Below are 24191 nucleotides of genomic sequence, written 5' to 3'. Positions count from 1 at the left end.
TTTTTAACATCAATCTAACCAAGTTAGTACTTCTAACGAAATTGCCCTACAAACAAATGACGAAGGCTGTTTGGCGAGGTTTTGTAAAGTGAGGTAGCCATACTGTACATTGCTGCCTTAGTCAAAGCAGAAGCGCATCCGCGAGATGTTTCGGTTTCGCTGCTGAAACAGCCTCTTCTCTCGAGCTTGATGTTGCAGATGCATCCTCGAAGTCAATCAAGCTAACTTCTACTGCGGGCTCCTTCCCGTCCCGACCTTTGTGTGATGCTGAATCGCGGTCTTTCTTGCTCTTCTTCTTCTTCTTCTTCTTCCGCTTTCCATCTTTCCCGGTCTCTTTGCTATTAGTTCCGTCAAAAGCGCCCTTGAATGCGGCTTCCAGTCGTTCGTCAGCTGGTTTTACTTCACTTTGCAGCAGCTCTCTTTCATCATCGCTTAGCTTGAGACCAGATGGAGATTCTTCAGCAAGGACAGCAGCTGCCTCTGTAGAGAGCTGAGGTATGTCATACTTGAATTGCTGAGGAGATTTGCTTTCTGTCATCGAAAGCTGGTCTTGTTGCGTCTTGGCATCAGTATTTGAGCGAGAAGTTGCACCGAGGTAATACGGATTGTTGCCTCTGTCGACGGCTTCCGGCAAGCCTGCCAGAAGTGGACCATGACCAGACGCAGAATTGGAACTTCCCATCTGCACACCGCTAAACGACAAAGTCGAGTTTGCGAACACGGCTTCTCGGAAGAGGTTGTCATCGTCCCCGCCATCTCCATCGTCAACTTTAGTTTCGATAGTTTTCAGCAGGTGTGTAAAGAGAGAGTCGGAGCCAGTATCTAACAATGGTTGATTCAAGTCAAGACCACCGCCGACTGGAATCTTGGATTGGGCACGGTAATCAACGGGAATTAGCTTTCCTTCAAAGAGAGCGGCAAGAGGATTTCCACTGCCCTCTACACATGCGGTCAAGAGAGTCTTGAAAATCCATGCGCGCTCTTGCACTTCAGCAAACTGATTGTCAACTAAAGAATCAACGAAACGCCTGATCACATTGTGAAGACGGGAGGCGTCGTCCTCATGACAGCTTGCATATACCTTCATAGCGGCTGTTAAAATGCGAACCTGGTCTGCGGAGTCCAGGCCCTTCCGTGGGAATGATATAAGGATTTCGGCTGCTGCAACAGGATCTTCGATGAGTTCACTGTACTCGCCAACCACCCACGCGTTGCTTGCTGCCAGAGTAGGGGGAAGAAGAGCTTCATCAGAACTCTGTGAGCAAGCTCCAATCGGTTGATCTGGATTCTTCGATATGCCATTTATCTGTGTGTCTGATTCAGTGGCATTCTTTGGTTCTCCATTTTCCTCAACACCAAGCATATCTTCCGCGGACACCGTCTCTTTCTGATCAACAATTGCTCGCACTGCAGACATCTTTCTTCTTGCAGAAAGCAGTGAAAGCGCGACCTTAACACTAATCGGGCGCAACGCTTCAACTCTTGACGTTAGCTCAAGAAGCTGGTCACCAATTTTGTTACGTATCTCGTTTGACAGCAACGGAATTTCTGCGAGTCCCCCGAGTATGGCTGTAGTGTACCAGGCGAAGTCATCGCCGGTTAGAAGCATATCGTATCCCGACTTCGCCGTTTGTGCGCTTCGCTTATACTCCCCCGCTTTCAAAAGTTGCCGAGCTAGAGACTGGCGATATGGGGCTTCCTGGTCTGTAACAGGCATGTAGGCAGACGTAGAATCCGAAAACGTCTCTCTTTGCCCGTTTAGAATGACAGCATCCGTACTGAATCCTTCAGCACTGGCCTTTCGCAGCTTTTTGAGTAGGATCCGAGAGATATCTCGGAGTGTTCGCTTCGTGATAAACTCAGAAACCAACTCTAAAGCCCTCATTCGAATCCCAATGTCCTCATCGTCCAAGCAGTCAAGGATATTGTCTCTGTGCTCTAAAGCTAGGTGGGGATGTGCTTGGATCAACTTCTTCATGGATAGGAGACCAAGATACTTAAGGTTCTGGTCGCTTTCATCCATGAACTCCCCTAATCTCTGAGCACAGAGTTCAACAGCTTCTGGGTGCGCCATTAATCCTGATGTTACTGTGCTGCAGCATTCATACAATAAGCTCTTCGCACGTGTCGTCCGCATCAAGGTTGTGAGAGGTTCTACAAGTTTCTTCCCGAGCCGAGGTTCAAGTGGAGTCAACACACCCATCAACTTGACAATCTTGATCAACATCCAATTATTGCTTTCTTTGTTCGTTAGCAATTGGTAGAGCAAAGGAGCTAACGATAAAAAGCTTTTCGGGGATGCTCGTGCTAGCTCACAGGTAACTGTCACTGCCGCACACACTACCCCAGGATCGCTGTCCACCAGGCGATCTTTGAAGCGTTGGCTCACCACTGGGAGTGTATCAGGATGCACCATGATCAAACGGAAGAGCACTAGCAATGCTTTTTTTCGAATATATGGGCGTGGACTGTTGAGAAGCAGAGAAACGTCATGTTCCAAATCGCGCCCGAGATCTTCAGTAACCAATTTAGCCAAGCAGGTGAGTGCCTGCGAGCAGTCTTGCAGTTTGCCGTTGGTCAGATCCTTCTTGAATTGATTTGTTGTAAGGAGTAGTACATCTGTTGTAGGCGAGAAAGACTGTGCCGCAGCGAGATAGCCGATGCGCTTGGATGCAAAAACGGGGCTGCTCATGACCTCCACGATGTGAAATGATGCAAACCCTACACTATGTCCCATCATTTGCAGCTACGTGGGAGAATTGCGCAAGGAAATGGTGCGAGATGAGAAAACTGTCAGTATGCGTTGGCGTTTTAGGTGAATTAGAAAGCTTCTTATCTCTCGATAAATAGGAGATGACAGCCAACATACATGTGTGAGTTTCAAAACCGCTGTGGTCTTCTTTGCCATATCTGCGCCTCGGCATTCTTCTGCAATTTCGGCAACCTTGGACCGGATGTATTCTTCCTCATCACGGCGGTGTGCGCGGATGCCCTTGACGAGATCCTGCAATGACTGTTGGAACAAAATGCCGTTGAACATCTTGCGTTTGGTGATTTTTGACTTAGTGTATGCAGGTGGCAATGGTCCTCCTAAGAGCCCCCTTGAAACTTTCGAAGCTTCGGTCGCTTGCGAGCTCTACTACAACCGTCCTGCATGAATGGGAGCGAGAGCTCACAAACTCGAACGTTGGTCGGGAACTCGAAAACGCCTTGCGGGAGAAGCGGCGCTCTTCTACTGGCGCTCTTCTACTGTGAAGGGCAAGTTGAGCGACGAGCATTTTTGTTGGATCTTAGGGGCTGCGCGATGGCATCCCTTATCATACATACAGCAGCCGACACACATCTGACGGCAGAGGCATCATAAAAAACTACTAATTTTAGTGTTACCGAAATCTGCGTCAGCCACCGTCCACTACTGTACCGTTGCCGTTTATTCGTACTCTCGTGCCGGCCTATTTATCCAACCAGGGGCTTGATCCTTCCCACGCTGTGTTCATCAGCGCTCTTAGAGTTAATGCACCATCAAAAGCGTACGGTAACTCGTTCCTCTCTTTGCCGTGCCTGAATCGCGACAAGTGCTTGTGAACTGCGACACGGAGAATGGCTAAAGGAAAAGCAAAGACTATTCTCATTCGACTGATGTCAAATGCGGGCACCGGCTACTACTATGTCAAGAGGAAGAACCCGAAAACGATGCCTTTCAAGCTTGAATTGATGAAGCACGATCCCGTCGTAAATAGGCATGTTCTTTTCTCTGAGCAAAAATTCAAGAAATGATTGCGAGAGCTCATTCGCACACTGCATCGACCACTTGTTGGAATATGAACAATTTAAACCTTCGACCGGAGTTAGACCCAAATGAATGCAAGAGCAAAGACAAAAGTACAGACCGGGCAATCTAATTATCCTTTTTGTAAAGCTCTTTTGGATCCATGATAACGTCGGCGATGATCGTGGTTTCCCCTGAAGGCGGTCGAAATGCCGTATAGAAGCAGGAGCGTCTTCCAGTGTGACATGCTACCCCAAGCTGATCAACTTTGAGAAGCACAGTGTCTCCATCGCAGTCCAAAAGGATGTCGCGAAGGACCTGAATTTGTCCCGAAGTGTCTCCCTTCCGCCAGAGCTCCTTTCGCGACCTTGAATAGTAAACAGCACGCCCGCCACGCATCGTTTCCCGAATGGATTCCGCGCTCATCCACGCCATTAGTAGCACTTCGCCGGTGTCCCATTGTTGCGCAATCGCTGGCACAAGACCAGCGTCGTTAAATTTCACCTGGCTAACCAACGAATCGGTTTGCATCCCTTCACCTCTCCAAGTCACCGGTATTTCTGCCATGCTCTGTTGTTTGGGGGTTTCAAGTTGAGCTGAAAATGGCGCCATTGATCTTTTCGTTTTGAGGGCTTTCACTCCTCGTTTTTCTAGTCCACTCTTTTGGGACTCATATCTTAATATTCCCCGTCGATGCGAGACCTGAGTAGGCACCAGTGGGCCTAACCATGCTATTGAACCGGCTGATCTGTGCATGGCTCCCGGAAGGAGGGCCTGTGAACAACGATTGAAAGGCATACGAGTCTTAGAAGTCAACGATCCTGTACGCATCTCAAAGCGCACCAAGATTGACATCTACCGTACACTTTATTATAAGCTGCTGCACCAGAAGTGTACCCTTCAGAAAGTACCTCAAGGTAGCCGAGGAAAAAAAATGATGCCTTTCTGGCGGCGTCTAAAATCTGGCTGAAAATGTTCGGGCCCGAACCTCTGTAAGGTATGAAGTCATAACACGGCTCTACACCGATTACTGTCCCAGCTGCAATTTGCTCGTTAAAACTGAGGAAGATAACTGTAACTGCGGTAGGTGGACCGTATAAGACTTCTCTCTTTGTACGAAGTTAGCAGGTTTCCAAGAGTGCGAGACCATTAAAGTGTTTTCTCAATATCGCAAACTCGAAACATGGTAATTTTTGCATGTCTCTCGCACCACGGATGTGGCGAGAGGATCCTTTCTGAGCATGATGTTACGTTCAATGGAAGCAAATGGCAACCACACATCGCTGGGATTTATTGCAAACGCTTATGCTCAGGCTTCAACTTGTGCTTTTTCGGTGCTTCTCTGTCCAACATGGTTAGAACCAACAGAACCTCGGTAAAAGTCACGAAAGCGCTGCCACGACACCTTCTTTTTTCCATTCTACGACACCTTCTGTAGAGAATCTCAATGCCGGGGGTGCTTCCATCCCAATCTTCAGTTTTCGTACTGCATCCCTAACTCGCACCCAGTTACCGGAATTGCCGGGAACTGCACCTCGCAAATATATGAGATTCCGGACGTTATCAATGCGATACACCATCAAGCTCTGAACAGTCTTCCTTTCATTGCCCATGTGACCCGCCATCTTCTTGCCCTTGAACACCCGTCCCGGCTTCGTAGACATACCGATCGAACCACCCTTTCTATGCGCTTTGCTGCATCCGTGACTTGCTGGCCCTCCCGCAAATCCCCACCTCTTCATCACACCTTGTGTTCCCTTCCCGATAGAAGTTCCAGTAACATCTATGTATTGCCCGACCTCAAAATGATTCGCTCGTAGCTCTGTTCCGATAGGAATCGTAAACATCTTGTTCACCATGAACTCGCAAAGCTTCTGTTTTGGTTCAACGCCTGCTTTCGCACAGTGGTACCTATGGGCTTTGTTTGTCTTGTACGGCCGCTTTGGCCCCGCGCCCACTTGCACCCCCCACCGCTGTTTGCGATCGTTGGTATTTGGTTCCCGGATCCGGAGCACATGGCATCTATCAACGCAAAGGACTGTAATTGGGTGCCTAGTTCCGTTGTCGTCCCACAAATTCATCATGCCGACCTTCCTCGCCAGCAACCCGCATGGGCGATTCATGCCATCTCGCGCAGGGATCTTTCGGCTGAGAGCCTCCGTGCACAGGCTGCGAAAGATCCCCGAGGACAGTATTCGCTGTCGTAAACCCGACAACATAATTGTTTGTGAAGGAGTTATCTCCTGGTCATGTCAAGGAGCACATGAATGAGGACGAACGGATCGGTGTCACAGCCGGTTACATCAGAATCATGAAGTACCCTTCTGGCATCTGCCGTAGCCTACAAAATAGGGGTTACTATAGGTACTGTACTTTGAGGCAGTACAGTATGTCGCAGTTTACTGTACGAGCTTCGGTTTATTACAGTAGCTTTTCTGACACCAAGGTTGCTCGGTACAGTATTTGATTCCCCTTGGTTTGTTATTACAGTAGAGGAATGTGGGAGCACAGGGCCGTGGCCATCCCTCGCGAACGGGAAAACAGCTCTTGAGGGTTGTTGAGATCACCTGCTAATGAATGACTGCAACGGAATGATGGGGGAATCTATGACAGCAATAGAGAGCGTTGCGGCGCACTTTGAACACGGAACAATAGTCTCTTAGAACTGTTACCCTCTGGTGCCAGTCCTGCTCCCCAGCGTTGGGTTCATTGAATGAACTTCATTCGCAATATAACGACTCGACGTTTAAATGCGAGTCGCACCGGACAGCCGCACTCCAGAATTAAAACAATTCGCATCCCTGGAGCATCTTATTCGAACGGCAGTCGGCTCTATTTATTTACATTGTTAATGCGAACTCCCTAACTATACAATCCAATGTTCTCAGATTCACTAGAACAACCTGACCTGTCTCGTCAAACCGTGGCACTGAAACGATCCGCACAGTCTTCTCACCACCTTGCACGCCATCAATGTCCATAGAACTACCTGATGAAGCCTGGGTTTGCACATGTGGTGTTCTTACCAATCGAGACGCGTATTCCCGTTGGTTACCTGCGAAGAACACATGCGGGGTTGACTCCAGGACAAAGGGATCAGAGCCATCAGAGAACGGAAAAGAAGCAAGCGTGTCCGGACATGTTGGTGCCAGATGGCGATTCTGCAACATCAGCGTCAGAATGTCCAACACCTTTTCACCAGATGGCCGCAACTTTCCCGCTTCTTTACCGTCCTTCATAACGCTCGATTGATCTTCGTACAGCGCAAAGTCAGTGACCGGTTGCCCTGATGTCCCAAGAATAACTCTTTTGTCTACTGAGCATTCAAACGGGTTCGGCACGCGAGCAAGGTTCTCATTCCGAGATGAGCTGGGCAGCAAACATCGGTGAAACGGCTGCTGTGGAAGAAGGTAATTGACGGGATCAGCCTCGCCGGGCATGACAGCGACGGGTAGCGACGAGGCAATTACAGAAAGAAAGCGGTCAACCTCAACAATAGGTGCTGCGACGCGTTCCTTCTCGCCACTCTTCAACGGTCGATGGGCGGCAAGGACTGCCGACGGGCCACTCTCAGTATCTTCCAGCTGCGGGACTGAATTTCCTGCCACGATCAGTTGCACGATATTGGCACATGTAGACCCTTCAGGATCTTCACCTGCGCTGCCCCGTAAAAATTCCATTAGTAGCTCTGCTGCAAGAACATCACCATCAGCCTTCCCGAAAGACAGTGCGGATGTGATGCAGATGAACTTATCTCCAGGCAATTCGGGCAGGGACTTTTGAGGCGCCTGGCCTGCGTACGAGATGGCGTTCACTTTGAAAGACCCGGTGCGCCTGTCCTCATGTCCTTTCAGAGCGAGGACAAATCCGGTCACTAGAGAGAGGGTCGCAACGGCGGAATCAAGTTGCGATAAATCCAAAGCACATCTCCCGTACTCGTCTTCAATGAAGACTTCGTCGTCATCGCGTGGGTAGGTACAGGTTGCCCTGTCGGGAGGCGCGGGTATAAGCTCATGAGAGGGGACGTCGTATTGTGCCAGTATACTGGGTTTCGATTTCATATGACGGAATATGACGCCAACAACGACAGTCTCCATCTCGTCTTTCGACGCGATATCTGCAATTCTCTTCGAATACTGAAGCTTTCCTTCTTCCCCTTCTCCGAAAGTGAGCTTAGCGGATTTGAGGACATGCGCTGTCAGCGACTTCAGACGGCTGAAATAGACATGCGCATACTGAGGTTCATATTTCTTCTTCTTCGGGAGAATGAAGCGTTTCGCAGGAGAAAGATCTATCTCCGACACTACGCGGACCGTTGGATGCGATTCCTGGCCGTTCCCGTTCGGCGGTGTGGGCTCCAGGGAATGCATTCTGGATCAGGATGCGGCTTGATTTAGAGAAGGGCGTATTCACGATGGCTCCATTTGCAATCTCTACGAGTTTGATGGGGCGGAGCAATGGCACGCAAGGTGGTGGCATGCAACGGTGGTGGCATGCAAAAAAGTGCAACTTTCACTTGGAGAGAAATCCTTTTTTGGCGGGAAGTGCTCCAGGGTTCAAGCATCGCATGCTGCTCACGGGATTAATTTGGAGTGTGTAATTGCAATTGCGCCAAACCTCACGACGATCATATCTCCTTGCACCACTGGTGCTCCTGTCCAGATGTCTTGTCGGTGTTGATGTCAACATCAACGAATATCCAAACTTGCTGGACCACAAGCTTGATAGCGAGCTTGAGGGGTCAGATACCGGACCAGATTTCCATTTTCAGACTGTTCCGCTCGAATTCGTCGGTCAGTAGTCTTTGGACATTCGCTAAAACAAGATTGCATCAATAGCACCTACGGTATTCTCTGCAGTGTCGGCTGTCCTCATTTCACCCTGAAGTGTTCCTCGTTCTCAGCATCCCTTACCACGTCCGCAGAATTCATCAGCACTTCATTGCCGACCGACCTAGACAAATCGTCAGAAGGCAGTAACATCTATGCCCGCTTCTAACGGTATGGAAGGCGCCACATCCACGTGCTTCAGCGATGCTGATCCGAACCTGCGCCACCTCCCCAAGATAGCCGACAAGATTCAATACCGTCAATTGGAAGGCCGTCCGTTCTTTTCCTTCGAGTACTTCCCCCCCAAAACCGAGCAAGGAGTTTCAAACTTGTATCAAAGAGTTGAACGGATGACCGCCGCTGAACCGCTCTTCTGTGATGTCACTTGGGGGGCCGGTGGCTCAACCAGCGATCTCACCCTGAGCTTGTCTGGAAACATTCAAAAGTATCTCGGCGTCGACGTCATGATGCATCTCACTTGCACAAACATGCCCTCCGGAAACGTTCTTGAGGGCCTGGAGGGCGCCAAGGCCCTTGGAATTCGAAACATTCTTGCGCTTCGTGGCGATCCTCCCGCTGGTAAGGAGTGGACTAAGTGCGAGGACGGCTTCGAGCATGGCACGGACCTTGTGCGTTTCATTCGTGCCAATTATGGCGATTACTTTGGCATTTGTGTCGCTGGCTATCCGGAGGGTCACCCGGCTGGTTTCCTCGATGGAAAAATGAGCTTTGAAGACGAAATGAAACATCTCAAAGACAAAGTCGATGCTGGAGCTGACTTTATCATCACGCAGATGTTCTATGACGTCGATTGCTACTTGAAATTTGTGCGAAGTTGCCGCGAGCAGGGTATCACGATCCCTATTCTCCCCGGAATTCTCCCGATACAGAACTACATGGGCTTCAAACGCATGACTGGGTTCTGCAAGACGAAAGTTCCACAAGCCATTTTGGACGCAATTGAACAGATAAAAGACAATGACGTTGCAGTCAAGCAGTTTGGTGTCCGTCTTGGTGTGGACATGTGCCGACGGATCTTAAAGTCAGGACTGTCCCCAGGGATTCACTTCTACACTTTGAATCTGGAGAAGTCGGCCATGGCAATTATCGATCAATTAGATCTCATCCCTCAGACTGAGTCCATTCGCTCCTTGCCTTGGCGCCCGGCAACAGTTGATAAACGCCGCAATGAGAATGTTCGTCCCATCTTCTGGGCAAACCGTCCAAAGTCTTACTTGGACCGCACGTCAACCTGGGACGAGTATCCGAACGGGCGATGGGGGGATAATCGGTCTCCTGCCTACGGCGACCTCAGAGAGTACCATCTATTGGGAGGCGGTGGATGGTGCTCTGCGGCACATAGGAAGGATGCGGCTGCTCGTTATGGAGAGCTGAATGACTTTGAGGACGTTGTCGATGTATTCACACGATTTCAAAAGGGTGAACTCAAACGCCTGCCGTGGTCAGAGACCGAGGAATTGGCAAGCGAGACCCTAGTGATTTCGGCTCCGCTTGTCTGGCTAAACAAGAATGGCTTGCTTACAATCAATTCTCAACCGCGAGTCAACGCTGCGCCTTCTAGCGATGTGACTGTCGGTTGGGGGAGCCCAGGCGGCTATGTTTATCAGAAGGCGTACGTGGAGTTCTTCGCGAAACCTCAAATCGTTGACGCGCTCTTTGAGGCTGCGAAGGACATCCCATCGTTAACCATCTATGCCGCAAAGGTGAAGAATGACGAACTGCGCACGAATGCGAAGACTAAGACTACTTGCGCCGTGACATGGGGGGTGTTCCCGGACCGGGAAATTGTCCAACCCACGGTTGTGGACCCGCAGTCATTCAAGGCTTGGAAGAGCGAGGCCTTCGCAGTGTGGGAAAACGTCTGGGCGGATCTATACCCAAAGGATAGTCCCTCAAGGAAGGTGTTGAAGGAGCTTCACGACACGCTGTATCTTGTTAATGTTGTCGACAATGACTATGTCGGTGGGGATATTTTCGCTGTATTCAAAACAGTGCTGGCATCACCCACTCATGCCAGTCTGTTTGCATAAAAGTGTTGGCCAAGTGCAACTCAATTCTACTTGAGAGCCACAAGGACACATGCCGCATCATGCTGTGGGTTACGGTCATAGAAGCGAATGTATACGTCTCACGTGCACAGGATCGGGGTGCATTTCGGGCGTGACTCGAGCGGCACCCTAAAAGTAAACTGTGTTTCATTTACAACGTTTTCATAATCATCCCATCCAAAATTCAGGAAGCTTGTTGCCCGGGAAGAATTTCCTCTCTGAACCATCCTTGTCGATTACTACTAACCGCACGACACCACCTGAACTTCCGTCACGAGCCATTGCCAGCGACAAAGCGTTCTTCACAAACTCCATACACTCTTCTTTGGTCATTCCTTCCTTAAAATTAGAGTCGCAGTATCCATAGATGTAGGAAGAACCGGATCCACCGATCGCAAACGGTTGTTGTACAAGCGCTCCTCCCAGGGGGATGGTAAAAACCTGGCCGCCCTTGTGTTTATCCCATCCAGCAACAATAATCCCGGCCATGAGCTGTCCCTTGTTGTGGTAGCACAATTCCCGGAAAAGCTTTGCCGCCGTGTCGACGTCTGGATCCTCTCCTAGTTCGATATCATGCATGGAAAGGTAGTACCGAACGTAATCAGAAATGATCTGCGTGTCGGCGGCAGAACCAGAACGGCAGCAATAGATCTTGTCGGTCATTGGCGTGATTTTGTCAGAGACACGATTAGCGATGTACGCTCCGGTTGTCGTACGCGAATCTGCTCCCATTACCACGCCGCCGTCAAATGCGACAGCCATGATGGAAGTACCCATCGAGTGCTCAGCGTTCATCCATTCCTGGCCGTACGGATCCATGTTTGAGAGGACGTTTTCAACTACAGCACCCCTCAATATACTTTCCTCGCGTCTTTCGCGCTCACAATGTCAAGAATGACAAGCTTAAAGCCGTCTCCCGCTGAATGAAACAAAGGTGAGCGAGTCAGATCCACTTCAAGGCGCGGAAGAAGGCAATGTTGCTCGGGATTGCCCAAAGAGTATCATACAGAAAGGGCCACCTGCTGGAATATGAATCTTTGTACTGTACAGGAGTCCTGTATCATACTAGGAGTATGATAATTGGCAAACTTTAGTAATTACAATGGTAACTTCAAGTACAAAATAATAGTTGATTTCTTGCACAGCGAAGACAGATGCTCAGTTCAACGGATATGCCGTGACGTGCAGTAGGCAACATCAACAACTCGGGGCATGTTAAGACACACCCTGTCTAAGACACAGCCTGTCTTGACACACCCTGTCTTAACATGCCCCGAGTACACACACAGTTGGGCAGACGAGGAGCGAATCAGTGTGAAACCTTTCCAGGCAAATTAACTGTATTTGAATCTGAAAAGTCTCCAGGCAAACAACTGCCAGGGGCGTGCATAATGTCTCCCGTCAGCCGATCTGTTTAGCTCAAACAGTGCTGCTTGTACAAACGTTCTGAGCCCGGCGAAGGTTTCTATTGCAATTCCTGAAAAATATTGAATACATTACAGTATTGGGGTGTGACTGTACCCTTCTCACAGGCTCAATCTGTGACAAGGCTCAAATTGTGACACCAAAATTATAATGCCGCGCCTCATAGTTTCGCGCATATGATTTTGCTAAACTATTTCGCAACGAATTAAATATATTCGTTTGATGAAACATATTCACATGCTCTTACAAACGGTCAGTTTTCTGCTCATGCCTTTTGCAGAGGTTTCCGTCGCTCTCAATAATGATTATGTGTTGCGCACATTCTGAGAAAGAATATATGCCTGTCAAAGAACCCCACACCTAAGAAATCTAATAGAAAATTCCTCGCAACAGGAAACGCAGCGACGGTTGGCAATTTGCAGTCCGTTCGTGCTCGTTTGGAGGGGCGGAATCCTCCAAAAGCGCCCGTACCCGACGTTTATCACATTCAGGAATTTAATGTAGAGAATGATACTGCAAACAGAAAAAATATTGACTCTCAGAAACGTCTGAAAGCGCAGTCTGCGGTGTCGCCTCTCGAAGACATAGTTTGCGACGACTTGCCAATTTCGCAATGGCCAAGAGCCCGAAAACAGTGGATGCAGGTTGAGGAAGGCGAGTTGTTGAGGACCCGCAAGCACACGGCAGCGTCGGCTTTGTTGGGTCTCTCCCATTACAGATGAAGCGTGCAAGACATGAAATTTCTCGTCGTCCCACTTTGACCCCGGCACACTTTGGAGACCAATTCTCCCGTCCAAATAAAGGCAATTTTCTTCGAATACGCACTGCATTCGCATATTTATCATAACTTCTTATGCGTCCCACATTGAGCCTGTGAGAAGGGTACAGTATAAACCTTTTGGGCGGGTTGGCGCCAAGACTTCGGTTCAACTTATGACCTGAACAGTACCGAGTGGTACCCTTCTGCGAACAGCCGTGCGGACAGCACCACCCCGTTCCGCTCATAAGGAGAAGTGAACACGTGTACTTTACAGAAAAAAAGTGAACACGTGTAATAACGAGTCCCCTTTTTTCTTGCTTACACCTAGACTAACGTCTAGGAACAGAAATGTTCAGCACCACCCCGTTCCCCTCATAAAGAGAAGTGAACACGTGTACTTTACTACTTTACAGAAAAGTTCAGCACCACCCCGTTCCCCTCACACCCCGTTCCCCTCATAAGGAGAAGTGAACACGTGTACTTTACAGAAAAAAAGTGAACACGTGTAATAACGAGTCCCCTTTTTTCTTGCTTACACCTAGACTAACGTCTAGGAACACGTGCAAGGCCCAGCAAAAGTACCTTCCTAGTAAACCTTTTAGAAACGCAAAAATCGCAGCGAGCAACGACAAAGTGCTCAAAGCAACCCTGCTTTCTACAAGAGCGTTTTCCGGCTACCGCAGAGACACTTGAAACAGCTTCAACCGTGTTCTACCTCACTGTTCGAGTAGAATCTTCGTTCCATCCTTCAGCATGGAGCCAATGCCTGACCGCGGCTTTCCAAAAATGCCAGAACCAGGCGGCCGAGCCCACACTCTGGAGTCCTCGGCCTCGATGTGCTGGACTCTTTTATTCCTGGCTTACTCTTCTTCGACATTTGTCAACGAATTTGGACATGGATGGCAAGCAGCTTGGACGGTGCTATTAGTTATGGTTCCAGTGTGCCTCGCCGGTGCACCCAACATCATGGACGGTCGCCGCCGCGCAGTCCCTATATTGGCAATTTACATAGCGTATATCCTCATCCCGTCACTGCTTCAGCTCACAAAGCCAGACGACCACTCATCGCTTCGCTCCGAAATGGCCGACCTGATTACCGTTCTTTGCATCTGGCTGCCACTGGAATTTAAGCTGTTGTCATCGGACATATCACCGACTGGAAAGGTCACAGCCTGGGGCTTGCTCACCGCAGCTTTGACAGTCGTGAACTGCTTCACAATTCTACGCCCTTTTTCAAAGCTGGCCCACGCTCGTGACTTGGGCTACACTTTCAAGGTAACCCCAGTCGATGTGCTGATAGCGCTAGCCGTGGGTGCTGCCTCTGATCTCATCACCGTTCCACTTGCCGCCCTAACCCGGTTTGCTGACGTCAAGACGCCACCTCGTTTAGACGCGGCCAAAGAAGCCGCCACTTTCCTAGGCATATTCATGAACGGCGTTACCGAGGAGCTTATATTTAGGGGTATGATGCAGAATATGTTGGAGCAACGCCTAGGCCACGGGTCCATATCTGCACTACTCATCGCGTCTGGTGCCTTCGGCATTGCACACTTAGGGAAATCAAAACTTGGATATGACCCGCCAAACGTTCGATACATGGCCTCCGCCTGTGTCACCGGTGTTGCGTGTGGGTTCGTATGGCGACAAACAGGAAAAGTCACAGCTTCCGCGCTGACGCAGGCCACGTCGAATTACATTATGTGGCGCGTCGCGCTAAGCAAAAAAGTTGGCCAGTAGATAGCGTATTTTCGCAGCTAGAGTCCCTGTATGGCACTTGACAATGATTTCCACTCTTAAACTCACTGAGCACACTCTAATGCTAGTCTAGTTCGTCCCACAGGTCATCGTGCTTGTCAACATCGACCCATTCTCGGGTAGGGTTTTTCGTGTAGAGCGTGGCATTGAATTGTCCAGGTCGCCCATATGTCTCTCCATTAGCACCTTCGAAGCGAAACGGGTTACTTGACATGAGCACGCAGTTTGACTCCTCGCCGGGAAAAGCCGGAACAGAGATTCCCTTTTCTAAAAAGTAGCTTTGAGGAAGATGTCGACCAGCTATAAAGTGGTAGCCCCCGGCAAACACCTTTGATCCAAGCTTTGGTGCTCCTAAAGACACTAGCACTTCGGGTTTGATAAACGAATCTGCTGTCACATCAATTTTTCTTGGACCCGTCGAAAGATCCCAGCCAGATGGTACATCAAGGCTCACAATCGCAAGCCGAGTTGAGATTAGCATCTCGTAAACAGTCCAGTACTGTTGTCGAATGTCCCCCCCATCAAAGCCAGTTCCAAGCAAGGCATCTACAACGATGTCATAATAAAACTCTAGCGTGCTGGGAATGAAGTCGTGCAAGTCGATTCCGGCTTCATCGCAGACAGATCGGAAATTAGCATGCTTAGATTGCTCTGCAGCATAGACCTCTGGTGCATAACCTTTTTTCTGCAGCTCTACAGCGACTTGCAATCCAATTAAGCCGTTTAAACCTGAGCCGCAAGCAATAAACACATCTGATATTTCTTCTGAACCATAGCATTGTTGTAATGCATCACAAAATCCACTTGCACAGGTTCTAGCCATAACCACAACGTCCCCACCTGAGTATGTAATAGCATCATTAATGGCTTGATTTGCCAATTCCGGGGAAATATGAGTCTGCCGGGGTTTGGAGTTATCTCCTTGCTTACTGCTTTTGTCCACTTCCATTTGCATCGATATTCTGCCTTGCGACCTTCTGTGTCCTGCGACTCTGAAGTGCTTGGCACGGCTCTCTTGGAGTTGCACAGAAATGCGTGAATTCATGGGTCTCGCCAATGGGCTCGAGACTTCAAACGCTGTCTTCTGAGAAGCCATGATTACACACGGAGGGAATTCTTCTAATGCGACCAGCCTGGCCTATTCCCGAAACGATTGATTGGAGGTGAGAATGATGCAAAGCAAGCAAAATGTATTCTCGGGTGCAGCCTTTCTAGGGTGACGCTTGAATGCTTCAAGACTCCAGTCTCACGAAGCCTCTATGACTGTTGTCTGACTGCTGTGCACGTCCTAACGCAGGAAATCGAAAATTGTGGCGGCAAGACGTACTTGAAGCTGGAGCCGAAAAGCTGTACTTGGTGTCCTCAACTGCTTGTGCTGCAATCTGCACTGATGTGTGCCCTGGGACTTTGCTTGGTCAATTTGAGGTCGTGGGATTACTCAAAACACCGGTCAATCTCAAAAGAATGAAAAAATTCAATTTCAATGCAACACCAACCATCTTCCGTAATTTTTCAACGAGACGAAGCCCAGTTTTGTGAGATTGCTGTGTGTCTCAAGCAATCTACCCAAGGCAATATCAGTTCTTTTGGGAAGCACACTTCAATATAGTTTGTATTCTATCAAAATTCCACTACGCATTGCAATCGCTGATAGCGGAATAGGCAAGTGATCATTCAGTATCTTAGCAATAGTGCACGCAACCGTATTTGGAATAAAAAGCCATTCAATAGTATTGACCGTCATCACCACTCTTGTCTCCTTTCCATACCGTACCTATTCACTCCCTGCCTGTGTCAAATTGCCTATCCTGTAGTTCTGCAGAAACCTCTTCCTCAGATTTTTCAACCTCTTCGTGCTCACTTGCCTCACCATTCAATAGCTTCCCTGCTCCTTCCCCGAAATCTAGTCCTGCTAACTTCGCTTTCAGACCCCCTAGACGCTCCGCCATCTCCGTGTAGCTGCTCCAATTTGAGCCGAGCAACTTCCGTGTACTACTTAAAGCATACATGTCGATTACTGCGTATTTCACGCACTCGGAATCCCTATCGTCACATGTTCGATTTGTGCTTAGTATTCTTCCCGGAAAGAGTGCTTCCATCCGCGGAATTACTTCCCATGTGTCTGTTGCGATATAAAACTGACCATCTTTGTCCTCTTCCCGAATAATGCGCTTCATTTCCGAAACAAAATTTCTGTAGGAACTCTGCGAGCGCCAGTGTTCCATCGTCGTAGCCGCATCTGACCCGTACTCTTGGTTGAAATCGACATTTTTGATATCAAAGGTGAGTGTCCTGTTTCGAATATGAACGCCAATTGCTGATGAGAGGCCCTCATCTTTGAGTTCTTGCAACCGCTCTGTAACCTTTTGTACTGGTTGCAATTTTCTCAATTCCTCATTATCAGCATCCCACCATGTATATTCCGGCGCCTCCAGAATGTAGGCTCCTTTGTAATATATATGCTTGCTCTTTTCGTTGACAATGAGTTCCCCTTTGACTGCCTTTGGTTCCATCTCCATGTAGTTGTAAAAGAGGAAGTGATTCCAAGAGTGGTCGTACTTGTGATGATCATGAAGCGGCCAGGTAGGTATAAACTTTTTCAGAACCACCATGTCTGATGTGTTGAAGAGAGCGTTGAAGTCAGCTGCAATATGGGCGTCAGATTCCCATATAACGACAGGAATACGATTACTGGTCCTTGCGAATGCCAGGGCACTCCCCAGAGCTCGCAATCGATTTCCCAGGCCATGCATGCAATGAACGAAAAGTATCCTCGCCTCTGCTGGCAATCTCAAGATATCCTCTGTCCCATTATCTGCGGCCTTCACCGAGCTCCTTTGAAATTCTAAGTCACTTTGGAGATGCAAAAGCTTACGTAACAAAAGCTCCTTGTTTTCTGAGTCTGTTGACTCCAAAATATCCCAGGGAACATGAAAGTCGTCAGCGAGCCGCCTACCCAGAGCTAGAGCCCATGACTCTTCATACAAGTCGTTGTCAACTTGTCTTCTTAAAGATTTCGGAACGTGTTCAGCTTCTAGCTCGAAGTAGCCTTTTCCATCACGATCTACAACCTGGTACTGAGATGAGCCATGTCCTTCCGAGTCATTCTTCGACCAGGGCGGCAATCTTTCAAGTAGAAGTTGGTTCAGGTCAATTTGCACTTGTGCAAATTTGACTCCTTTCTGTGCTCGTTTACCATCATCGTGAGAGATGTGGTTAACGTGATCGTAGCTGACGTTTAACTTTTGAACGTTGCATGCAGCTAACCGTGTGTAGAGATCCTCGTCATCCCATCCATACGTTTGTATTCTTTCATCATATCCTCCTACATCCCAAAACACTTTCCGTTTCAGAATCATGGCCCCATTCAAATGAATTTCGTTTTCGTTACGGGCCATTTTCCAATTTCCAGAGTAGAAACCGGTTTCTGTTTCGTTTAGATCATGTGCGCTCAGAATATCACCATCTAAGGCATAGTCACAGTCAGTTCTAATGACATATTTCTGTCTTGTCATGTTCATTGCCAAATTATAAGCCCTTGACAGGACCCAAGAGCTCTCCTTGTTCACACGATATAATTTGAGCCTTGAATCTTTCTCTGGGTGAACCAGAGGTTTCAATGGAGGAGAACTGTTCCAGTCAACGATAACAATCTCTTTTACCCCACTGACTGAGAGCCACGTCGGCAAAACGCGTTTCAACGCTTCTTGTCGATTCATGCATGCTGCCACTATGGCAACGCCACCGAAATTCTCTGAACGACCAGAAAGGGAACTAGCAACATCAGCTACTTTACCAAGCATCTTTCGACCAGTGTGTGACACATCTATAACAGAAGCATTTGAAGATACAGTGCGAACAAAGTGAGACGGGAGGCAAATATAACCAAAAAGAAGAACGATAATGAGTAGTTGAATGACTTTCAAACTACATTTTGCGGACTCTGTTGATGGAGCCGTGACACTTGGTATTGATCCGACGGACGGGGTGCCTGTATGTCTCCAGGGAGCAGGGGCTGTAATATCGCTGCCCCGCCCGGTTCTAATGGTCGAAATTCGAAGAACCCCCATGCTCCTTTCGCCGACTGGCGATTGTAAGGTTTCCCACCAAAGAGAGGTTAGGCAAGTCCTTCACGCCCCAGAAATGCTTCCCTAGAGGAGCCCGAAAATTCTTTTCACACGGGGTTGCCCTTTACAGAAGCAAACCAAATGAGGATTTGTGCCGCTGACCTCTGCGCACAATGAAAAAGGTCAGTTCTGGAAGAATGAGGCTGCTCTTTGAGAAAGGAGAAAACACGACTTCTTCAAACCGACGAAGCCGGGGCACGAAGTCAATTGAGAAGCTCGTGCCCTCAGCACACAGCGACATTCGATGTATCAGGTTGGATTCCTGGTGCTGCAAAGGACTCTGAGATGCCTCCCATCTGCGATGCATTCATGCATCTCACGCATGAGAATTAGGTCAAGCCATGAGTTATAGGAAAGATGGTTCTGTACCCACCACACAAGTACGCATTCTGCGAACCCCGCATCTAAGCTTGGAAGTACTGGGGCTCAGAAATATGACCTTTTCCTTTCCGAAATGTAGATATTTTTGGTACTGGTAGTTGCAGGGCTGCATCTTGGGCCCTGAACTGCTTTCTTTACAGGCAAGGCACAACAACATGTATTGAAAAACAACATTTGTTTCCTACTGACGCAAATCGCTATGGGCATTGTCTGAGTTTAAGGTATCCTGCAAGACAGGAGCAGGCATGGGCCGCTCCTGTATCCGCGGCCGGCCCATCTCACTGGATATTTTTCGCACTGTGTTTAAAAAGCATTATGCAAGTGCGGTAGTGCCCGATGATTCATACTGACGTGAAGGCGCAAAAGCATCAGGCCTTTCTGACCCAATACGGAACTGTTTTTTGCGATGAGAGCTGTTGTGCAGTAACAGACGTCGTGCTGCTGCTCAAATATTACTGCTACTGTATCGTAGGCATAATAGTTTTGTTTCCCATTTACTTCTTTCGACCCCCGTTCCTATTTTATCCCTATGTGTATGCGAAGCTTACATAATTGTTGGTGCTCTGGGGGTTTCACACCTGGTGAAGGTGGACACTCAGTGTGGGCGTCACTGAGAGAAGTCAAAGAAGTCAAAACTATTTTTGTTTGTCATGTTCGTGTGCTTTTTGTTTTAAGCATGCCTGACATTGCGTATCAACTTCACTAATAGTGAAACTTCTTTGAGAGCTGTTAGCGGAAATACATAAAAAAATTAACAGTTTCTCTCATGGAATTTTCAACAGAATTGCATCATTGTGACCATACGCCTTGTCAATGCAAGCAAACTTAGTAGTCATGTAGCTATGCTATGGCTAAATACTGATGCAGATGAAAAATATAGTCTTCTGCGAGTGGTCATGCGGGTCCGGCGGGCTACTTTAGTGGCAATGCTGAGCAGGCACAGCTTACGTCATAACATTACGCTTCAGCATTGTGAGTCTCAGAGTGATTTCGTCTTGATGATGCTTCCTATCTCCTTCGATAGGGTAGAAGGCTGTTTAAGAAAGACCAAAGCAGTCCAAAAGGAATGTTTCCACTCCGTGCCAGGGCAGTTAGGAGGATTCGTGTTTGGTAACATTTTTCAGTGCCTCCCTTTGAATTTCATGGGAAACTATACGAGCATGAGGCTGATCAGCAACCAGCGCTGTGACTTTATCCCTGGTTCTCTCAACTTGAAGTACAAAGCACTCATCAATGGCTGAATATTCCGGAAGATAAGGATGCGCGAATCAATGTATCAGGCGATCACACCCCTCAATGAGAGGGGTTCAGTGCGCCTGATATTCGGCCTCGAGATCATCTACTAAATAACAGCCCCCCTATAGATGACAGATGGATAAGACAGCCACTGGGAAATCACTCAAGGCTGAATATGGAGTATTCAAATCGCTGGTTGAACCAACACTTTACTCCGATCATATCCAATCGTTGTTCTTCCTGCCACCAGATAAAGTCGTGTCATGCATGAACCACGAAGAAGCCAGACCGCTGTAGTGCAAGACCTCGGAACGTGCTGCAGAATCAATTGGAGCATAATGGAGGAAGTGATGCCGATGGAGCTCTTGGGCCGCATAGGAGACGTCGGGATGGCAAAGTGCACTCCACAATGCTGTTACAAACAAGACGTGGCCACAAAATCGATATCTTTGGCGCAGAGCAGGTAGCGTTTTGAAAATAGTTTAAAGATCAATCGGGCGGGGGGGTCAGGTAAATCTCCGATGCCGTTGTCTTCTTCGAGCAGTCAATTCTGCGCTGGTCGTCTAGTGAGTGAATGATGAATCGGGGGCAATGGAGCTTGTTAAACCTTGCATCTGTAAGCCTTTGCAGTATTCCTCGGCTTGAGCTTTCCATGTTGTTGTTACCGTTGCAACACCTGATGCATGCGCTTGCATAGTGATGCGATGGGCTTTCTTTCTTGATACTGTGCGAACTACCTACTCATCAAAAAGAATGAGGATAGTAAAAGAAGGCACAAGAGATGTTAGATATTCGTGTTGCTTTGCGCCTTGACAGGGTTTGATGAAGACAAAGGAAGGCATGACGTGTGAAGGGAAGGCAAAGGGGAGCATCGTCAACTGACCTTGACGATAGCTCCGGTGACGTATTCAAAAGTATGTACATCGTCATTGTGTAACAAGACACGCCACGACGGTTCCTTCTCTGTCTTCGCCTTTCTCTTTGTCTTCTGCTTGACATCCGGCTTCGTGATGACAGCGACGCCTCCCCCCTTATCTGCGCCTCCAAACTCCGGACCACGCTTGGGGCCGCCGACGCCGGGTCGAGGTTTTGATATATCTGCCATCATTGACACAGAGAAGCATGGGGCAGGATGTCCCGGCTTCCGCGAGCAGAGGAGGCGGGTGGAGGTGCGGAGGTGAGGGACCGCCACAGTCGGAAGTGCAAAGGCCGGCCGTGGGCGATTCATGGCAGCGGGAGCGATTGAACCAGGACTGGGGGCGGAGGCTAGCGGAGACTGGGGGGAGTTCAGATGTGAAGAAAGAGATTGCAGCAGAGAGAATGCAATCGCGCCATGGGAGAGAGGGGGGGGGGGGGGGGGGGGGGGGTGGGCAGTTTGGCAGGGTGGGCAGATCTCCCGCATGGGCACGGTCGGCGAACCAAAAAGTTGCTCACGAAGGCACCAATTAGACCCCAAATTCGTACACGTTGCGTCCATGCCGGTCGGCAATTTGTCATCGGAGATAGACTAAAATATTTACAAAAATTAAGCTTCATAGCATCCCATCCGGATCCCTCCCCGTTCCACATCCCGATTTCCTTCTCATACCACAACACGTTGAAACCGTCCATATCCAACCTTTCGACCTGGGAGTTCGACGCCCAACTCTTTCAGCTCCCCGACAAATACCGATTCACCCCGTCGCACACCTTCACTCGCACTCTCACCCTTTCGCCTGCTCTTCGTGTGTCCGATTGCATCACTATCGCCGCTGACCAGAGAATCCAAAGTCAAGTCGTCATCCACCTCGCTATCAATCTCATCGTCAATGTTCATGTCCCCATCCACCTCACCCTCTCCATTTTCATCCACGAATTTCTCCCGGTCATCCCGCAGTCTCGGACTTGCCTCGTAGTTCTCGCCATTGTCTACCACCACATCCTGCTGGAAAGGATTGTCCCCGCTGTCGTGATGACGGCTATACTCGAGCGAATTAACAAAGCCAACGAATCTACGAAACAAGAATTCATCGCTGTCCTCCTCCTTTGTCGGCACATTAAACACGCTCAAATCCCTTGCCACAAAAGCCTTATTCGCCCCAAACATCCCTCTCGCCTCCGTCTCCATCTCTCTGATCTTTCGCTCACTATATCCGACACTGGTATGGTTGAGAATTAACCGCTTCGCCTCTACTTTTTTCGCGAAACCAGTTGACCCAAGTGTTGAAGAATGCCCCCGTGCCTTGGCAATTGCTGTTTGAGCAGCCACATTTGTCGCCTCATGTACCAGCACATCTACACCCTGCGCAATATGTGACGCCCCATTTGCGTCATAGGTATCCCCAACTACGCACACTCGCCGAGGCGCGCGTCCGTCTTGCATGACATCCTCAGGAGAGATCTCCACTCCACCCCACTCGGCGCTCTTCCCGTTTGTCCAATTACTAAAAAGCGGTCGCACGGTTTTGCCGTCGGCCGGGATGCCAAATTGCTGCAGTTTGGTCTTATCAAACCGTCTCGAAACGACATTCTCCGTCATCGAGAAAGCGAACGTGGGCACAGTGTGCAAAACAGGAGCAGCTACAACGCTTGCAGGGCCCTCCTCCATCGCCCACTTTCTCGAACGCACATTGCCTTCCGTGTCCTCCAGTAGATCACTGTCCACCCCCTTGATTAGGTCGTACGTATATTGCGGCATTTGATCTCCAGTGATGACTGGTTCAATATCCCTTCCCAGAGCCTCGTACTGCAATCTCTTCACACGCGTTGTCCAGTACGTCGTCGCCAACTTTCCGCGATTGCGCTTACCCCTTGGTCCGAAGTCCTTCGGCCACATGAGCTCATGAATTCTCAAAATATTCCTCTCCGGCATGTAAAAGCCAGCCACCCCGAGCGACATTCTCAGAAAGCTTCGAATCCCTTGCGGCCCGTACACATCAAGCGGGGGCGTTTTTTCATGGCGTGACGATGCGGCGCTGAGATCGGCAACAGGGTCCCCCAACCTCGATCTCAACACCGACAGAACAAGCCCTGGCAGTCCGTACAAATGATCGCCGTGCAGATGCGTGATGAAGATGTTGCGAACAAGGCCAATTTTCATGGACGAGCGCTGCAACTGAGCGAGGGCGCCTTCACCGGCATCGAACAGCCAGACCTCCGAGGAGGCCATGCCGCGCAGACGCATGGCCATGGAGCTCGGGTATCGGCGTGCGCCACCTTGCGAGCTGGAGCCTAGAAAGGTGAGCTCGACGCCGCCTGTGCCAGTGGGCTGGAGCGGACCGGCCGTGAGCAGTCGCTCCTGCAACGACGAGGAAGAGGAGACCGTAGGGGTAGGCGTGGTGAGGGCATGGTGATGGGACACTAGCCTGCGCATCGCGCGCAGAGTCCGTGCCGAAGGCATTGTGGTCACATGTGAATAGCGCCTCGGCGAAGGGGGGGTTGGAAGGAAGGATGTGGGCTGCAAGCAAAACGGCAGATGAAGAGCAATCGGTGGGGACCGCCGCTATTCCTATTTTTGAATCGGTTCTTTTCTACGATGTAAAGGCATTGAGTGGGATCAGGACCACATGCGATGTGCGCCGCGGCGGCTTACCTGGTTGGGCTTACTGCGAGACCCGGCGGCGCCCCGACCCTTGAGAAATTTCATCATTTCCCACTGTGAGATCTATAATATACACGTGGACACGGAATCGAAATGGACAAGCACTGATCGACCTTGGCTTCTCTTGAGACGAATCAATGACTGACGGTCATCAATTCACACGTCTTCATACATGTACACGTGTCCAATCTTTACAGCAGCACTGTGATGTTGCGGAACGGCACGTGGATACGTGTAAAACCGGACTGCGAACCGGAATG

At 49.3% G+C, this 24191-nt stretch overlaps 13 protein-coding genes; 4 read left to right on the top strand and 9 right to left on the bottom strand.

The window, feature by feature from the left end:
• Positions 1-9: 9 nt before the first annotated feature.
• On the bottom strand, positions 10-3134 carry CHC_T00008129001 (hypothetical protein). XM_005712064.1 is given in 4 exon segments: positions 10-66; positions 170-2746; positions 2870-3040; positions 3041-3134. The coding sequence occupies 3 exon segments, from the start codon at positions 3038-3040 to the stop codon at positions 10-12; spliced, it is 2805 nt and encodes a 934-aa protein (XP_005712121.1). The 5' UTR covers positions 3041-3134.
• A 228-nt stretch (positions 3135-3362) lies between these two features.
• On the bottom strand, positions 3363-4624 carry CHC_T00008128001 (hypothetical protein). XM_005712063.1 is given in 2 exon segments: positions 3363-3898; positions 3899-4624. The coding sequence occupies 1 exon segment, from the start codon at positions 4622-4624 to the stop codon at positions 3899-3901; it is 726 nt and encodes a 241-aa protein (XP_005712120.1). The 3' UTR covers positions 3363-3898.
• Positions 4625-5021: 397 nt separating this feature from the next.
• Positions 5022-5850, bottom strand: CHC_T00008127001 (hypothetical protein). XM_005712062.1 is given in 2 exon segments: positions 5022-5151; positions 5152-5850. 1 exon segment carries the CDS (start codon positions 5848-5850, stop codon positions 5152-5154), a length of 699 nt encoding a protein of 232 aa, XP_005712119.1. The 3' UTR covers positions 5022-5151.
• A 1-nt stretch (position 5851) lies between these two features.
• CHC_T00008126001 (hypothetical protein) lies at positions 5852-6040 on the top strand. Its single transcript, XM_005712061.1, has one exon. The coding sequence runs from the start codon at positions 5852-5854 to the stop codon at positions 6038-6040; it is 189 nt and encodes a 62-aa protein (XP_005712118.1).
• Positions 6041-6475: 435 nt separating this feature from the next.
• On the bottom strand, positions 6476-6568 carry CHC_T00008125001 (hypothetical protein). Its single transcript, XM_005712060.1, has one exon. It carries the CDS (start codon positions 6566-6568, stop codon positions 6476-6478), a length of 93 nt encoding a protein of 30 aa, XP_005712117.1.
• A 15-nt stretch (positions 6569-6583) lies between these two features.
• On the bottom strand, positions 6584-8139 carry CHC_T00008124001 (hypothetical protein). XM_005712059.1 is given in 2 exon segments: positions 6584-6609; positions 6610-8139. The coding sequence occupies 1 exon segment, from the start codon at positions 8137-8139 to the stop codon at positions 6610-6612; it is 1530 nt and encodes a 509-aa protein (XP_005712116.1). The 3' UTR covers positions 6584-6609.
• An 11-nt stretch (positions 8140-8150) lies between these two features.
• Positions 8151-8369, top strand: CHC_T00008123001 (hypothetical protein). The gene has a single exon (XM_005712058.1). It carries the CDS (start codon positions 8151-8153, stop codon positions 8367-8369), a length of 219 nt encoding a protein of 72 aa, XP_005712115.1.
• A 384-nt stretch (positions 8370-8753) lies between these two features.
• CHC_T00008486001 (Methylenetetrahydrofolate reductase) lies at positions 8754-10836 on the top strand. XM_005712057.1 is given in 2 exon segments: positions 8754-10649; positions 10650-10836. The coding sequence occupies 1 exon segment, from the start codon at positions 8754-8756 to the stop codon at positions 10647-10649; it is 1896 nt and encodes a 631-aa protein (XP_005712114.1). The 3' UTR covers positions 10650-10836.
• CHC_T00008406001 (Proteasome subunit beta type) lies at positions 10836-11486 on the bottom strand. Its single transcript, XM_005712056.1, has one exon. The coding sequence runs from the start codon at positions 11484-11486 to the stop codon at positions 10836-10838; it is 651 nt and encodes a 216-aa protein (XP_005712113.1).
• Positions 11487-14671: 3185 nt separating this feature from the next.
• On the bottom strand, positions 14672-15556 carry CHC_T00008122001 (hypothetical protein). The gene has a single exon (XM_005712055.1). It carries the CDS (start codon positions 15554-15556, stop codon positions 14672-14674), a length of 885 nt encoding a protein of 294 aa, XP_005712112.1.
• Positions 15557-20925: 5369 nt separating this feature from the next.
• Positions 20926-21048, top strand: CHC_T00008121001 (hypothetical protein). Its single transcript, XM_005712054.1, has one exon. It carries the CDS (start codon positions 20926-20928, stop codon positions 21046-21048), a length of 123 nt encoding a protein of 40 aa, XP_005712111.1.
• Positions 21049-21225: 177 nt separating this feature from the next.
• On the bottom strand, positions 21226-21753 carry CHC_T00008120001 (hypothetical protein). The gene has a single exon (XM_005712053.1). It carries the CDS (start codon positions 21751-21753, stop codon positions 21226-21228), a length of 528 nt encoding a protein of 175 aa, XP_005712110.1.
• Positions 21754-21851: 98 nt separating this feature from the next.
• On the bottom strand, positions 21852-23703 carry CHC_T00008119001 (hypothetical protein). XM_005712052.1 is given in 2 exon segments: positions 21852-21933; positions 21934-23703. The coding sequence occupies 1 exon segment, from the start codon at positions 23701-23703 to the stop codon at positions 21934-21936; it is 1770 nt and encodes a 589-aa protein (XP_005712109.1). The 3' UTR covers positions 21852-21933.
• Positions 23704-24191: the final 488 nt, after the last annotated feature.

The sequence above is a fragment of the Chondrus crispus genome, genomic scaffold, assembly GCF_000350225.1.
Source record: "Chondrus crispus Stackhouse genomic scaffold, scaffold_94, whole genome shotgun sequence".
In the NCBI taxonomy this organism is placed as follows: domain Eukaryota; phylum Rhodophyta; class Florideophyceae; order Gigartinales; family Gigartinaceae; genus Chondrus; species Chondrus crispus.
Note: the sequence above shows the minus strand (reverse complement) of the source record. Positions and strands in the feature narration are given on the sequence as shown.